The sequence below is a fragment of the Hyperolius riggenbachi genome, chromosome 3 (assembly GCF_040937935.1).
Source record: "Hyperolius riggenbachi isolate aHypRig1 chromosome 3, aHypRig1.pri, whole genome shotgun sequence".
Taxonomy (NCBI): domain Eukaryota; kingdom Metazoa; phylum Chordata; class Amphibia; order Anura; family Hyperoliidae; genus Hyperolius; species Hyperolius riggenbachi.
The window spans coordinates 4,099,590-4,115,578 of record NC_090648.1 but is presented as its reverse complement, the minus strand read 5'-3'; the positions used below and the strand labels follow the sequence as shown (position 1 = coordinate 4,115,578).

At 46.6% G+C, this 15,989-nt stretch overlaps 1 protein-coding gene across 1 annotated transcript in view; it reads right to left on the bottom strand.

Annotated features, from left to right (window-relative positions):
• The window catches only part of LOC137560820 (CD209 antigen-like protein A), a 39,692-nt gene extending 23,998 nt beyond the window's left edge, over nt 1-15,694 (bottom strand). Inside the window, exons 1-4 of the mRNA XM_068271955.1 lie at nt 15,559-15,694; nt 4,050-4,116; nt 3,865-3,975; nt 2,245-2,298 (exon numbers count right to left, since the gene is read on the bottom strand). Coding sequence (XP_068128056.1) covers nt 2,245-2,298; nt 3,865-3,975; nt 4,050-4,116; nt 15,559-15,657 — 331 coding nt within the window. The 5' untranslated portion in view covers nt 15,658-15,694. The remainder of the gene's footprint in view (nt 1-2,244; nt 2,299-3,864; nt 3,976-4,049; nt 4,117-15,558) is intronic.
• Nucleotides 15,695-15,989: the final 295 nt, after the last annotated feature.

Genomic DNA, 15,989 nt, shown 5'->3' with positions numbered 1-15,989 from the left:
CATAACCATGCCCCACCATGCCTCTAACCACACCCCTAGTTATATTTACCACAAATAATTCAGACGCAAGAGACATAGCTGTATAATGTACACCACACAGGTCCTTTCTATCATCACTAATTTTCCTGTATTGTAACATTTGAAAATAAGAAACATGTACAGAGCAGGAATAAGCAAATTAAGCACATTTTTCAGTAAAGCTGCCTGTTGTTTGTGGCCAGAAGCCTCCAGTTCCTGTATATGCATGGCCTGTCTAAGATCTCCCCAAAGCCATGTTGGAATGTCCAAGTGCGTCCCAAGCTCAGCTTCCTGGCCGATGAGTACAGATTGTCTCCCAGTATTCTACTGTGACTACTGCATTCACATTGCCATCAATTCTGATCAAATCCTCCCAAACAACCACTCCCATACAAACCACGCCCCCACACTAACCACTCCCACACAAACCACTCCCACACTCAGGTCAGGAACATCATCCTGGCCCCAGAGACCCTCTGTGCAGAAGGGAAAATCCCAAAATGTTCACACAGAGCATTCTCGGGCGACGGACCTCATCTTAAAGGGACTCCGAGCAGTGCAGAAACTATGGAAAGATGCATATCATTTTAAAGCTCTCTTTCTCCTCTTTCCAATGACATATAAACCGCCATCCTACGCCTTTTAGTTTTCGCTATTTTTCGCGATTGAAATTGCCGCGACAAAATAGAGAAAACCAGAAAGAGGAGAAAGAGAGCTTTAAAATGATATCCATCTTTCCATAGATACTTGTATTACACAGGGCGACTTTTTCCTAGTGTCAGCAGCTCCATTCTGCAGAATGAAGCTGCTGACTTTAGGAAAAAGTCGCCCTGTGTAATACAATATAACTATGGAAAGATGGATATCATTTTAAAGCTCTCTTTCTCCTCTTTCTGGCGACTCCTAAAGCGTCGCCCTGTGCCTTTTAGTTTTCTCTATTTCCGCGATTGAAACCGCAGCAATTTCAATCACGAAAATAGCGAAAACTAAAATGCATAGGGTGGCGGTTTATGTATCATTGGAAAGAGGAGAAAGAGAGCTTTAAAATGATATGCATCTTTACATAGTTTCTGCACTGCTCGGAGTCCCTTTAAGTAACTTCTATAAAGCTGGCTACTAACAGTCCAATTTCTAGCGAAAAATCGTTTGAACGATCAGAAATTCTGATCGGATTGGTTGTAAATAATCTCAGTTGATGGGCACAATCGATAATGAACGATTATAAAAACAATCGTCCGATTGAATTTTCGTCGAACCAAAAATTTGGATTTTCTTGTTGGTCGTGATAGATAGGAAGCAATGATTGGTTAGTTGATGGTGTAGTGAACGTTTTTTCGTCCGATCAGAATTTCTGATCGCTCGAATGATGTTTCGCTAGAAATTGGACCGTTAGTGACTACCTTTAGGCTGGCTTCACACTGGCAGCAAAACTGTTCTTCTTATTGGAACTGACTAGAACAGATCCGTTCGGTCCAATCCAGAGAGTGGAACACCAATTTGGGTCCTGTACAATTTTTTTGGGATCATTTGAACTTAGCGGATGGCAACAGATACCAACAAAACCAATGCTAAAAAGGTGGTAAAATTGGGCCAGTGATTGGCCAATCCTAACTGAAAGTGTGTACCAGGCTTTATAGCTCCCAACTGTCCCTCTTTGGGAGAACTGTCCCTCCTTCCTCCTCATTTGTCCCTTTTTCAGGACTTTGTCCCTTTTTCTATATAAATATATATATTCCTATACCAAAAAATGTTTGATTGACTTTAAACTTTATTCCCATCTTCTAAATTGATATATTTCTGATTTTAAAATGTTAATATGAAAGAAAATAACCTGGGATAGGAAGGACCAGTGTGGTTTGAATTATAAAACAACATATTTTTCTTATAAAATCTTTATAGTATTCGTAAATAGGGGTGTGACGGGGGCGTGACCAGGTGTGTGACAGGGGCGTGGCTTATGTGTCCCTCTTTCTCATCTCAAAAAGTTGGGAGGTATCCCTGGGGGGCTCATACCGGGATAGCGGGAGAGCCCCCCCCCCCCCCCCCCCCCCAAATCGGGAGAATCCGACGGAAATGGAAAGGTTGGGGACTATGGTTTTAGAGCAGGTGCAGAGACGAGCAACAAAATTGATACGTGTATTCTCTATTGTACAACGCCACAGAGAATGCCAGTGCTATATCAAGTCAAAATAATAATAATTCTCTGAAGGTTTTAGTATGGCTCACCTGCGCCCTCTCCTGTCTGGCTGAGGTCATAGTCCAGCTTTCTCCCTGAAGCCCCTGTAATAGAGAGAAGTCACTAATTACTACCACACAGCCAGCAATGTCATCATATATACCACACAGGGTAGTGCAATAATACCACAGGAAGTTAGGGAGACACCCGAGACACCATGGGAGGTAAGAGAGTTACTGTACCCGGGGACACCACAGGAAATGAGGGACACTTCCTGTCACCAGTGACACCACAGGGAATAAGAGAGAGTTCCTGTCACCAGTGACACCGCAGGAAATGAAGATGACTTCCTGTCACCAATAACACCACAGGAAGGGAGGGAGACTTCCTGTCACCAATGACACCACAGGAAATGAGGGACACTTCCTGTCACCAGTGACACCACAGGAAGGGAGGGAGACTTCCTGTCTCCAGTGACACCACAGGAAATGAGGGACACTTCCTGTCACCAGTGACACCGCAGGAAGGGAGGGAGACATCATGGGAGGTAAGAGAGTTACTGTACCCGGGGACACCACAGGAAATGAGGGACACTTCCTGTCACCAGTGAAACTTCAGGAAATACCACAGGGAATAAGGGAGAGTTCCTGTCACCAGTGACACCGCAGGAAATGAAGATGACTTCCTGTCACCAATAACACCACAGGAAGTAAAATAGTTCCTGTACCTGGGGACACCACAGGAAGTGAGGGAGAGTTCCTGTCACCAGTGACACCACAGGAAGGGAGGGAGACTTCCTGTCACCAGTGACACCACAGGAAATGAGGGACACTTCCTGTCACCAGTGACACCGCAGGAAGGGAGGGAGACACCATGGGAGGTAAGTGAGTTACTGTACCTGGGGACACCACAGGAAATGAGGGAGACTTTCTGTCACCAGTGACACCACAGTAAGTAAGATAATTCCTGTAACTGAGTACATCACAGGAAGTAAAAGAGTTCCTGTACCTGGGGACACCACAGGAAGTGAGGGAGAGTTCCTGTCACCAGTGACACCGCAGGAAGGGAGGGAGACTTTCTGTCACCAGTGACACTGCAGGAAGGGAGGGAGACACCATGGGAGGTAAGAGAGTTACTGTACCTGGGGACACCACAGGAAATGAGGGAGACTTCCTGTCACCAGTAACACCACAGTAAGTAAGATCATTCTTGTAACTGAGTACATCACAGGAAGTAAAAGAGTTCCTGTACCTGGGGACACCACAGGAAGGGAGGGAGAGTTCGTGTCACCAGTGACACCACAGTTAGTAAGATAATTCCTGTAACTGGGTACATCACAGGAAGTAAGAGAGTTCCTGTACCTGGGGACACCACAGGAAGTGAGGGAGACTTCCTGTCACCAGTGACACCACAGGAAATAAGTTAGACTTCCTGTCACCAGTGACACCACAGGAAGTAAGAGAGTTTCTGTACCTGGGTACTCCACAGGAAGTGAGGGAGAGTTCCTGTCACCAGTGATACAACAGGAAGTGAGTGTGACTTCCTGCCTCCAGTGACACCGCAGGAAGTAAACCCCTCCCCTCCTCAAAATATAAAAAAAGTAAGTCTAGCTTTCCATTTCAGTCTCCCTGGTCCAAGCACGCTGGAGCTGGATGAGTGGCTGTCCTCACCTCGGGCGGTTATCACAATGTTCACTATGATGAGTCCGGCACAAGCGCAGAAGAGAAGGACAAGGTAGCGGGATGACATGGGCGTCTGGCACCACTGGAGGATTCTGTTCTCTGGATAAAGAGGGGATGGGTCAGATATTGTGGGAGAAATGATTGTCCAATCAGCAGCAGACACGCCTCCTCACCTGCTTTCTTCTCCTCCTGGAGCCTCTGGAGGTCACTATAATCCATGATGTTCTCCAGAAGAGGGCGCTGCAACAGAGAGAGCTTCACTCATCACACTACATATCCGGCTGCAACACATTGCTCTACACAGAAGCCTGGATAGAAGAGAGCTATTGTCATGCCTGTCGCCAGGCTGGACCGTGGCCCCCAACATGAAACCACAAGTACCATAGAGAAGAGAAAGGTAAGTCAGTAGACACGCCCACAAAGTGGCCTCGCTAAGGAGCTTTGGGCCCCAGTGCAAGTGTTACACTGCTCCCCCCCAAGCATTCTATACATAAGTGGGGGGGGAGGAGTTTATTAAAGTGACACTGAACAAAAAAAACCTCATGACATAATGAATTGGTTGTGTAATACGGATAATTACTATAACATTAGTAGCAAAGAAAATAGTCTCATATTTTTATTTTTAGGTATATAGCTTTTTTTTTATAACATTACATCATTCTCTAATACTTGCAGTTTCCACACTACACTCAGCATTCTAAATGATTTCACAGAGCAGGCAAGAGACCCTTTTCTCATATCACCCTATGGGATGGGTTATGGCGAGAATGTTGTTGCCTGTAGACACTTGATAATAACCACATGGAAATCATCACATGTTAAGATATTAGATGGAAGTGGTGCATGTGGGGGCCCCATGGGACTGGAAATATCAGTCATGGGCAAACAAGATTCTCCCTCTGTGAAATGACTCCCTTTTTTAGGGATACACTATATAAACTGAGGCCATGTGGGCATTATGTACATACCTCCCAACTTTTTGAGATGAGAAAGAGGGACACTTAAGCCACGCCCCTGCCACACCCCTGATAACGCCCTCATCACACCCCTAGTCACGCATACCATAAAGATTTCATAAGAAAAATATATTGTTTTTATATTTCAAACCACACTGGTCCTTTCTATCCTGGTTCATTTTCCTTCATATTAACACTTGACAATTAGTAATATATCAATTTAAAGGATGGGAATAAAGTTTAGACTCAATCAAACACATCTTTTAGTAGATAATATGTATATGTATATTTACATAGAAAGGGGGACAAAGTCCTGAAAGAGGGAACAATGAGGAGGAATGATGGACAGAGGGACAGGGCTCCCAAAGAGGGATTGTCCCTACAAAAGAGGGACAGTTGGGAACTATGATTCTGTTTAATCTGTAAGTTGCACTACACAGTAAGGCCCTGTGCACACCAAAAACCTCGAGCAGATCCGCAACATCCCAAGCGATTCTAGGCATGTGCAGAGAGGTTGTCTAAGCATGCCTGGCATTGTTTGGAGCGTTTTTGTGTAGCAGATTTCATATATTGTTACAGTAAAGCGGTTACTGAACAGCTTCTGTAACAAAACGCCTGGAAAACCGCTCTGATCTGGTATTTTTCAGAGCTGTTTGAGCTTTTCCTATACTTTACATTGAGGCAGAAATGCTTCTGCAAACCGCAAAAATGCTGCAGGAGGCACGTTTGCGGTTTGTTAAACCTCAAACCGCCGGTGTGCACCATCCCATAGAAATACATTAGCCAAGCGGTTTCACAGGCGGAAGCGGTTTTGAAAAAGCTACAGAAAACGCTTGGTGTGCACCGGGCCTAATAAATGTTTAATTATTAATATGACTATTCACAGAGTTTCTTCTGACATGTAAACCTGCACTGGATAGAATGTGAATAGGGTAAGAAGGTGGGCCCAGCGGTTGGGGACACGTCCTATACTGGAGGTCACATCCGCCTCACTAAATACACTTTGAAGGTATTTTTACAATGGGTATAAATGTGTTGAAATGTATTGTTATCATTGCAGGCACAGTCAGTCTAGTAGAGATAAGAAGGAACTATACAGACAGATTCACTATGGTTTGGATTTGATGGTGTTATTTTATGTTACCAATCTTTTATCCTACTAATATTATAAACTAGCTGGACGCCCGGCATTGCCCGGGTATGTATTTGGCTGGTCTTGGCCCCGCCCTCTTTTCCTAACCCTAACACACAATTACTTAATGACTAAGTATGTGAGCTTTGTGGTCTTTGGCATCAATAATTTGCATTGAAATAAAATAAATCTGATTGGATGTGGCTCCACCCCTTTTCTGAATTGGAAGCCAAATCACCGAATGGCCAAGTGTACCAGGTACAGGTGATTAACAGTGCAAGAGGCTTGTGCCATTAACAGTGCAAGAATGGCAGCAATTAAATATTCCCCTTAAAAATCAATAGGTGGATTTTGATTGGCTTTTGTAGGCTCCACCCACTTTTCTGAATATCAATCCCAGTCACCCAGTCACCAACTGTGCAAAGTTTGAGAACCCTGCCATTAACAGTGTAATAATGGCTGCAGTTTACATTTTCCCAGTGAAATTTGTATTTGTCTCCGCCCACTGATGACCCGGTGTTGCCCGCTTATGTATTTGGCTGGTGTTGGCTGTGCCCACTTTTCCTAACCTTAACACACAATTACTCAATTGCTCAATTACCAAGTTTGTGAGCTTTGCGGTCTTTGGCATCAATAACCTGCATTAAAATGAAACAAATAAGATTGTCTGTTTGTAGCTCCACCCCTATTATCCATGTAAACCCCAGTCACCCAATGACCAACTGTACCAGGTTTGAGGCTTGTGCCATTAACAGTGCAAGAATGGCAGCAATGAAATATTCCCCTGAAAAATCAATAGGTTATTTTTGATTGCCTTTTGTAGGCTCCACCCACTTTTCTGAATATTAACCCCAGTCACCCAGTGACCAACTGTGCAAAGTTTGAGGACCCTGCCATTAAAGTGGACCCAAATTAAAAATACAAGATTTCAGAAATAAAATCTATTTTCTAAATTATAAGAATAAATAGCAGCCTTTTTTCAGCTGCATTTACTGGAGGAACCCCTCCCTTCCTTTCATATTGCCGGGACAAAATCCGGCAAACTGGAGGAGTAGATGGTGTCCGGCAATGGAGGAATTGCTAATGGCTGCCCCCAGTATAACCCTAGTTATGAAAAGAGAAGGGTGAAAAGCATGCACTGAAATGATCATAGGTTTGAAGGAGTATTTATTTATCTTTGTATGTGTCAGAGTGGTGCAACTAAATATTTTTAATTAAAAAAAAATGTTTGGTTTGGGTCCGCTTTAACAGTGTAAGAATGGCTGCTGTTTACATTTTCTCAGTGAAATGTGTATTTGTCTCCGCCCACTGATGACTCGGCATTGCCCGATTATGTATTTGGCTGGTGTTGGCTGCACCCACTTTTCCTAACCTAAACACACAATTACTCAATGACCAAGTTTGTGAGCTTTGCGGTTTTTGGCATCCATAACCTGCATTAAAATGAAACAAATAAGATTGTCTGTTTGTGGCTCCACCGCCTTTTATCAATTTAAACCCCAGTCACCCAATGATCAACTGTACCAGGTTTGAGGCTTGTGCCATTAACAGTGCAAGAATGGCAGCAATGTAAATATTCCCCTTGAAAATCATTAGGTGAATTATGATTGGCTTTTGTAGGCTCCACCCACCTTTCTGAATATTAATCCCAGTCACCCAACGACCAACTGTGCAAAGTTTGAGAACCCTGCCATTAACAGTGTAAGAATGGCTGCAGTTTACATTTTCCCAGTGAAATTTGTATTTGTCTCCGCCCACTTATGACCCGGCGTTGCCTGCTTATGTATTTGGCTGGTGTTGGCTGTGCCCACTTTTCTAACCCTAACACACAATTAATCAATTACTCAATTACCAAGTTTGTGATCTTTGCGGTGTTTGGCATCAATAATTTGCATTGCAATTAAACAAATCTAATTGGCTGTTTGTGGCTCCACCCCTCTTTCTCAAATTGAACCCCAGTCACCCAATGATCAACTGTACCAGGTTTGAGGCTTGTGCCATTAACAGTGCAAGAATGGCAGCAATGTAAATATTCCCCTTGAAAATCATTAGGTGAATTATGATTGGCTTTTGTAGGCTCCACCCACCTTTCTGAATATTAATCCCAGTCACCCAACAGCCAACTGTGCAAAGTATGAGAACTCTGCCATTAACAGTGTAAGAATGGCTGCTGTTTACATTTTCCAGTGACATTTGTATTTGTCTCCGCCCCCTTTTTGGTTATGGGAATAAAAAGTATCCTATACTTTATTCCAGGTAATGTACTATGTGTGTGCCAAATTTCATTCAAATCCGTTCAGCCATTTTTGCGTGATCCAGTAACAAACATCCAAACATCCGAACTTTCCCATTCATTATATTAGTAGGATGGGAAAAGTTTGGATGTTTGGATGTTTGTTACTCAATCACAATGGCTGGACGGATGTGAATGAAATTTGGCACACACATAGTACATTACCTGGAATAAAGTATAGGATACTTTTTATTCCCATAACCAAAAAGGGGGCGGAGACAAATACACATTTCACTGGAAAATGTAAACTGCAGCCATTCTTACACTGTTAATGGCAGGGTTCTCACACTTTGCACAGTTGGTCACTGGGTGACTGGGATTAATATTCAGAAAAGTGGGTGGAGCCTATACAAGCCAATCAATTTTCACCTATTGATTTTCAAGGGGGATATGTAATTGCTGCCATTCTTGCACTGTTAATGGCACAAGCCTCAAACTTAGCCATTCAAAATTCATAGTTAAATACCTGCCATTTTTACACTGTTAATAGCAGATGCCTCAAACCTGCTACAGTTGACCATTGGGTGACTGGGGCTCAAAGAGGGGCGGAGCCTCAAACAGCCAATCTGATTTGTTTCATTTCTATGGGAATATACAAATGATTGATGCCAATGACCACAAAGCTCACAAACTTGGTCATTGAGTGTTTGTGTGTTAGGGATAGACACAGTGGGCGGAGCCAATACCAGCCAAATACATACCCGAGCAACACCGGGCAATCACCTAGTACATGTATAATTTCTTCCCTGTAGCATCTAGAAGCTTTTTTAACCCACTCCCTGTTTATCGAGCCAGCCAAAAGTTAACTCCTTCCTTACAAGCGGATCTTCCCTGTATTCTCCCCCTGTCCGGCCTGCAGAGCTGAGCTTCAGTGAAATGCATCTCTTTTATTTAACTCCTTCACTGCCACCTATTCCTCCCCAAGCTGTGAGAGTTCCTGCAGGATGGATGTATGACCGCCAAATATCACTGGCACTAATGACCCCCATTCCACTCTCCTGTCACTGGCAGAAGCCTGGCTTTCTCTTCCCACCCAGCCCCATCCTCCTGCTTTAGTCATTGGCTCTCTGCTTCTCCCAGAAGCCACTGCTAGCGTGTTGTACGGTATAGGGCATCCTCCCTCCTAGGTGTGCAGCACTGGAGAGGGAGGTCGGGTGTGCAGCTTTCCCTATCATTGCCCTGAGAAGGAAGCCAGGCTTTCTCTTCCCACCTAGCCCCATCCTCCTGCTTTAGTCATTGGCTCTCTGCTTCTCCCAGAAGCCACTGCTAGCCTGTTGTACGGTATAGGGCATCCTCCCTCCTAGGTGTGCAGCACTGGAGAGGGAGGTCGGGTGTGCAGCTTTCCCTATCATTGCCCTGAGAAGGAAGCCAGGCTTTCTCTTCCCACCTAGCCCCATCCTCCTTCTTTAGTCATTGGCTCTCTGCTTCTCCCAGAAGCCACTGCTAGCCTGTTGTACGGTATAGGGCATCCTCCCTCCTAGGTGTGCAGCACTGGAGAGGGAGGTCGGGTGTGCAGCTTTCCCTATCATTGCCCTGAGAAGGAAGCCAGGCTTTCTCTTCCCACCCAGCCCCATCCTCCTGCTTTAGTCATTGGCTCTCTGCTTCTCCCAGAAGCCACTGCAAGCCTGTTGTACGGTATAGGGCATCCTCCCTCCTAGGTGTGCAGCACTGGAGAGGGAGGTCGGGTGTGCAGCTTTCCCTATCATTGCCCTGAGAAGGAAGCCAGGCTTTCTCTTCCCACCCAGCCCCATCCTCCTGCTTTAGTCATTGGCTCTCTGCTTCTCCCAGAAGCCACTGCAAGCCTGTTGTACGGTATAGGGCATCCTCCCTCCTAGGTGTGCAGCACTGGAGAGGGAGGTCGGGTGTGCAGCTTTCCCTATCATTGCCCTGAGAAGGAAGCCAGGCTTTCTCTTCCCACCCAGCCCCATCCTCCTGCTTTAGTCATTGGCTCTCTGCTTCTCCCAGAAGCCACTGCTAGCGTGTTGTACGGTATAGGGCATCCTCCCTCCTAGGTGTACAGCACTGGAGAGGGAGGTCGGGTGTGCAGCTTTCCCTATCATTGCCCTGAGAAGGAAGCCAGGCTTTCTCTTCCCACCCAGCCCCATCCTCCTGCTTTAGTCATTGGCTCTCTGCTTCTCCCAGAAGCCACTGCTAGCGTGTTGTACGGTATAGGGCATCCTCCCTCCTAGGTGTACAGCACTGGAGAGGGAGGTCGGGTGTGCAGCTTTCCCTATCATTGCCCTGAGAAGGAAGCCAGGCTTTCTCTTCCCACCCAGGCCCCATCCTCCTGCTTTAGTCATTGGCTCTCTGCTTCTCCCAGAAGCCACTGCAAGCCTGTTGTACGGTATAGGGGCATCCTCCCTCCTAGGTGTACAGCACTGGAGAGGGAGGTCGGGTGTGCAGCTTTCCCTATCATTGCCCTGAGAAGGAAGCAAGGCTTTCTCTTCCCACCTAGCCCCATCCTCCTGCTTTAGTCATTGGCTCTCTGCTTCTCCAGAAGCCACTGCATCCTCCCTCCTAGGTGTGCAGCACTGGAGAGGGAGGTCGGGTGTGCAGCTTTCCCTATCATTGCCCTGAGAAGGAAGCCAGGCTGGGTACACAAACTTCACACATAGCACAAACGCTAGTGTCGCGGAAAACGCTGCGCTGCTACCGCTAATGGCAGTCTATGGGACGCAGGAAAAAAACACATATAAAAAACGCATAAGCGTTTTCTATGTATTCTCAAACCTGTGTTTTTAAAAACGCTGGTTTTGTCGCATAAGCGAGCGGGAGCGCGGACAGCGGTGGGGGGTGCGTGTATCTACGCCCCTGGTGGTCAAAGGGTGTTTAAAGGGGCATAGATACACACACCCGTGGTTGGTGGTGAAGTGGTTAACATAAAACAGGACAGCGCAAAAGGTGGATCAGCGCAACACCAGGCCGCCTCCGAATGGCCTCCGATCAGAGATGCGCTGAGCCCCCCCCCCGGAACTACAAACGCACCTTGCACCCAAACAGAAGCTCTGCATATACACCAAAAGCATGGCTGCTAAGTGGGAGCAGCTGACCAAAAACGAATTACATTAGTACATAGCAAGGAAATGAGCAGAGCTACTTAAAACCAGACTAGTGCCTACCTGCAAAAGAGTGCAAGCCCCACTTGTGGGGTCGAATACACACCGAGCATACACATGACCTGTCTACCACTAGAGGAGGATGTTGGTTTCCATTAACAGCTTGCATGCAACCTATTAAGTACTCGTCCCAGTGGGAGGGACGAGTACTTAATAGGTTGCATGCAAGCTGTTACAGGAAACTAACATCCTCCTCTAGTGGTAGACAGGTCATGTGTATGCTCGGTGTGTATTATATCCCACAAGTGGGGCTTGCACTCTTTTGCAGGTAGGCACTAGTCTGTTTTTAAGTAGCGCTGCTCATTTCCTTGCTATGAAATAAAACAGGACAGGCTATGTTATGTGTGTACCCAGCCCCCCCCCCCCCCCCCCCCCTCCCCCGGAACCTCCTGCTGTTTTATCTACAACACAATCTGGCCACAAACAAGTCTGATAAGGAAAAAAATCCTTGCAATGCACAGAGCTGACCTGAGGGGGGCGCAGTGTGAAAATGTAAACGGATCTGAGCTGCCAGTAAAGTCCGGGATAACATTGTAGTGTCGGTAATAAACCTCTCTCTTCCTCCCCAGCTCATTACAGCGCTTCCTGCTGGTCACTTCCAGTGTCAGTCTGGAATGTACTCTGCTCTAGCTAGATGTGGCCATTAGAGATGGGAAGTTCGGATCTTTTCAATGATCCGGATGATTCGAATCAGATCATTGAAAAGATCCGGATCTTTGATCCGAATCTCGGATCATTTGACTACGGAAGCATTTCGGGGGTGAAATGACTAGCAGGACAGGAGAAGGGGAGGGGGGTGGACACACAGAGAAGGGGAGAAGATGGACAGAGGGCAGGGAGTGGACAGAGGAGGGGAGGGAGGTGGACACACAGAGAAAGGGAGAAGATGGACAGAGGGCAGGGAGTGGACAGAGAAGGGGAGGGGGGTGGACACACAGAGAAGGGGAGAAGATGGACAGAGGGCAGGGAGTGGACAGAGAAGGGGAGGGGGGTGGATACACAGAGAAGGGGAGAAGATGGACAGAGGGCAGGGAGTGGACAGAGGAGGGGAGGGGGGTGGACACACAGAGAAGGGGAGAAGATGGACAGAGGGCAGGGAGTGGACAGAGATGGGGAGGGAGTGGACACACAGAGAAGGGGAGAAGATGGACAGAGGGCAGGGAGTGGACAGAGGAGGGGAGGGAGGTGGACACACAGAGAAGGGGAGAAGATGGACAGAGGGCAGGGAGTGGACAGAGAAGGGGAGGGGGGTGGATACACAGAGAAGGGGAGAAGATGGACAGAGGGCAGGGAGTGGACAGAGAAGGGAGGAGGGACGAGCAGAGAGCAGAAATGTTTGCACATAATACCCACATGCTGCAATCATATGCTTTACATATATTTCACCTCTATGCTCATCTGTGTACTTTCCATGCAAACGTCGCACAGTGAAAGAAAGCATTCCCAGAAGATAAGTGCAGCTGTATAGAGCGAGTGCAGGAGGATTATATTGCGCTGCAATCACACTGTCTGCAAAGTTACTGAGCTGTGCTGAGCCAAAAGCTTCCAATGTGATCACTGTGCAGCACTACGGAACAGCCAGCCTATAATGGGCAGCACGTTATAGCCAGTATGTGTGCTCTACACATATCTGGCAGTGGCACCGATGTCCCCTCTCTCTCATCTACCTGTCCCTGCAAGGCTGCCTCCCCTCCAACAGAGCGATCCATCTCAGCTCTGCTTCCAGGACCCCGCTGCCCGCTGAGAGGGGGCGTGTCGCTCCTGGCCCCACCCCTTTTGCGATCCGAATCACTCATTTTGATGATTCGGATGATTCGACTCACAAAATAGATTCGGATCAAAGATCCGAATCGTTCATGATCCGGACAACACTAGTGACCATATATCTGTAGACTTGGCAGGCGATCGACCATCAGATCCGATAATTATCTGATGAGAATCAGTGCAGCCAAGAACATGCTCGATCAATAATTCCACCAATTGCAGGCCAAAATCGGTTACATGTATCGATTGGACATGCTGGAAAATCTGGCTTGATGAGATGTGCGGCGGTGACCGCGTGTGATAATCGCAAACGTGAAGCATGCCAGAAACCTCCGGCCGCACCACTCCAAATATAGATGTCCCCCCCCCCCCCCGGGCTTTAAATATTAAATACAGACACATATGACTTATACATGCCTTGTGGCTAGTTGGATGCAGTTTAGGCACTGATTATGTGTGAGTAGCCCCAGAACCTGTATAACTTAGAGGTGTCGATATTAATAGGGATGAACCTACAATCCTGCCCCCCCCTCCCCCGTGCATTATTACATTACCTGTGCTGTCTCTGCACTCTTCTCACTCATTCGTGACCCATTTGCTTGCTGGGGTTTTGCACGTCGAGCTCATCACATTTCATTTCACTAATATTAGACGTCAGTAAAAATTGAGCTTTGTCTGTGTTCTGCTGCAGTCGTTGCTCGTACCGATAATGCCGTTACTGCCGTGCACTTGATCGAGTCCCCCGAGATTTACCAGCATGTCCCATCGATACTTGCCAACAATTTCAGCCTGAAACGATTACATCATCGATCAGGTGTGCTCTTGGCGGCACAGATTTTCATCTGATTGGATACTTATCGTATTGGATGATCGATCGGCAGCGCAGTGGAGTAATGTCTGCGCAGCTTCCGTGGGCTTGTCCTGGACTTATTCCATCATTTCCAGGGCGGACCAGAGGAGGAGGAGGGGAAGATTATCACACAGTCCATACACAGTAATGTGAGCGTATTTCCCAGAATTCCCGTTTTCCTCCTTCTGGTAATCTGGATCTGTTTCAGTGCTGATCTCTGCAGACCTGAGAGCACAAAGCCTGGTACACACCTTCAATTATGATTGGCCAATCACTGACCAATCTTACTACCTCCATGTAGCATGAGAGTTTCCCTACACAATCTACTACACGGAGGAGGTGATATTGGCCAATCAAAATGTAAGGTGTGTACCAGCCTTTATGCTACACAGATTTATTTAGATTGTACAATCGAGATTGTATGCTGTATTTGAGTCCTATGGGAGAAAAGCGCTATAGAAATGTTATTGTATTGTATTGTGGGTCAATAAAATTGTATCCTGAACAGCACCTGTGGGACAGATGCTTGTCTTAATTCAAAGACCTTCCAGCAGCCCCACGATGCTCTGATATCACCCAGGTAATGCTGGGTACACACAATACGTTTTTTGCTCGATGTTCCACCCTATCGATTTTCCATGCGCTCAATTCTCTTATCTTCCAATTATTTTTCTAATCTTTTTCCATTGTCTTCTATGAGAAATCGAGCACAGAATTGATCGGAAGGAATATCAGACATGACAGGAATAATCTATTGAATCCATCTATCGACCGGAAAAACGTATTGTGTGTACCCAGCATGCAAAGTCTTCTATTCCTACAGCAGACCCTCAGGCAGGCTTCAGAACTATAAAGATCAATCTGCGACGTCGTAAAATCGTGTTTCTCGCAGACGTCTCTCAGCAGGATCGCATCGTGCTCCAGATTTTGGGCAATTTTGAGTTTGTGAATTTTCATGGAAAGTTTTCATTTCTTTTGCACAAAATTGCCGACACTTTTAAAGTTAATTAGATGCATTAGAGGTTATTTCATGTTAATGACCTTCATTGATATTGACAGAAAAATCACAATGCAAACATTACCACGAAAAACACACAAAAAAAACCTAAAATTGTACCGTAAGACCCCATTCACTCTAGAGCGCTTTGCCGCAATTTCGCTTTTTAAAAGCGCTTGCGTAATGAAACCCTATGGACCCGTTCTTACTTGGAAAATCACCCAAAAATAGGCAAAAATGCGAAACGCAAACGCGTCGCCTGCACCATTTTCAGGCGATTTCCCGGCGATTGCGTTTCAGTGCTATAGAAGCACTAAACGTGATCGCGGCAAAATCGCCGCAGTGTTCAGTGATTTTTCTGCATGAAATAGCGGAAAAATCACTTGTGGAAAACGCCGGCAAAAATCGGCGGCGTTTTGCATTTTGTAAGTGTGAATGGGGCCTAATGGTTGTTCAGAAAATCGCAAAGAGAAATGTGCATGCGGAGACTCGCAGGTGTTCAATCCCAGGACGGGTGTGACCCTCGCTTTCTATCAGATCGCCTATCAGCGAATGTCTCCCCGCACCGTCTTACCTCGAGGTCCTGCCAGCTTCCTCCACCAGATGTGACACGGGTCACACACACCGCTCTGCCTAAATACTGCCAGGCCAACGATTGCACAATGCCCAGCATCTCGAGAATCCCAGCATTTCCTGCACAATAACCGTCCAAACTGCAGGAGCAGCGCGATCTTATCTCTGCAGACACAGACAGGAAGCTGAGCATCAGCAGAGAGCTTCACCCTCCGTGACCCCCAATCCTGCTTCACAACAAGAGCAACGTGCATCAGCTGGGGGGCAAAGCTCGTCTGACCAATCATATCTGCATACACACTGTGCCCCTCCGAAGGTCTGTGCCAGTGTCCCATGAGGGTGGTGTGCTGAGGGCATGACTATAGCTGTGGTGTGGTATGTAGAAACATGGGGACTGCTGGTAGGACATGCAGCACTGGGCAGATAACTGAC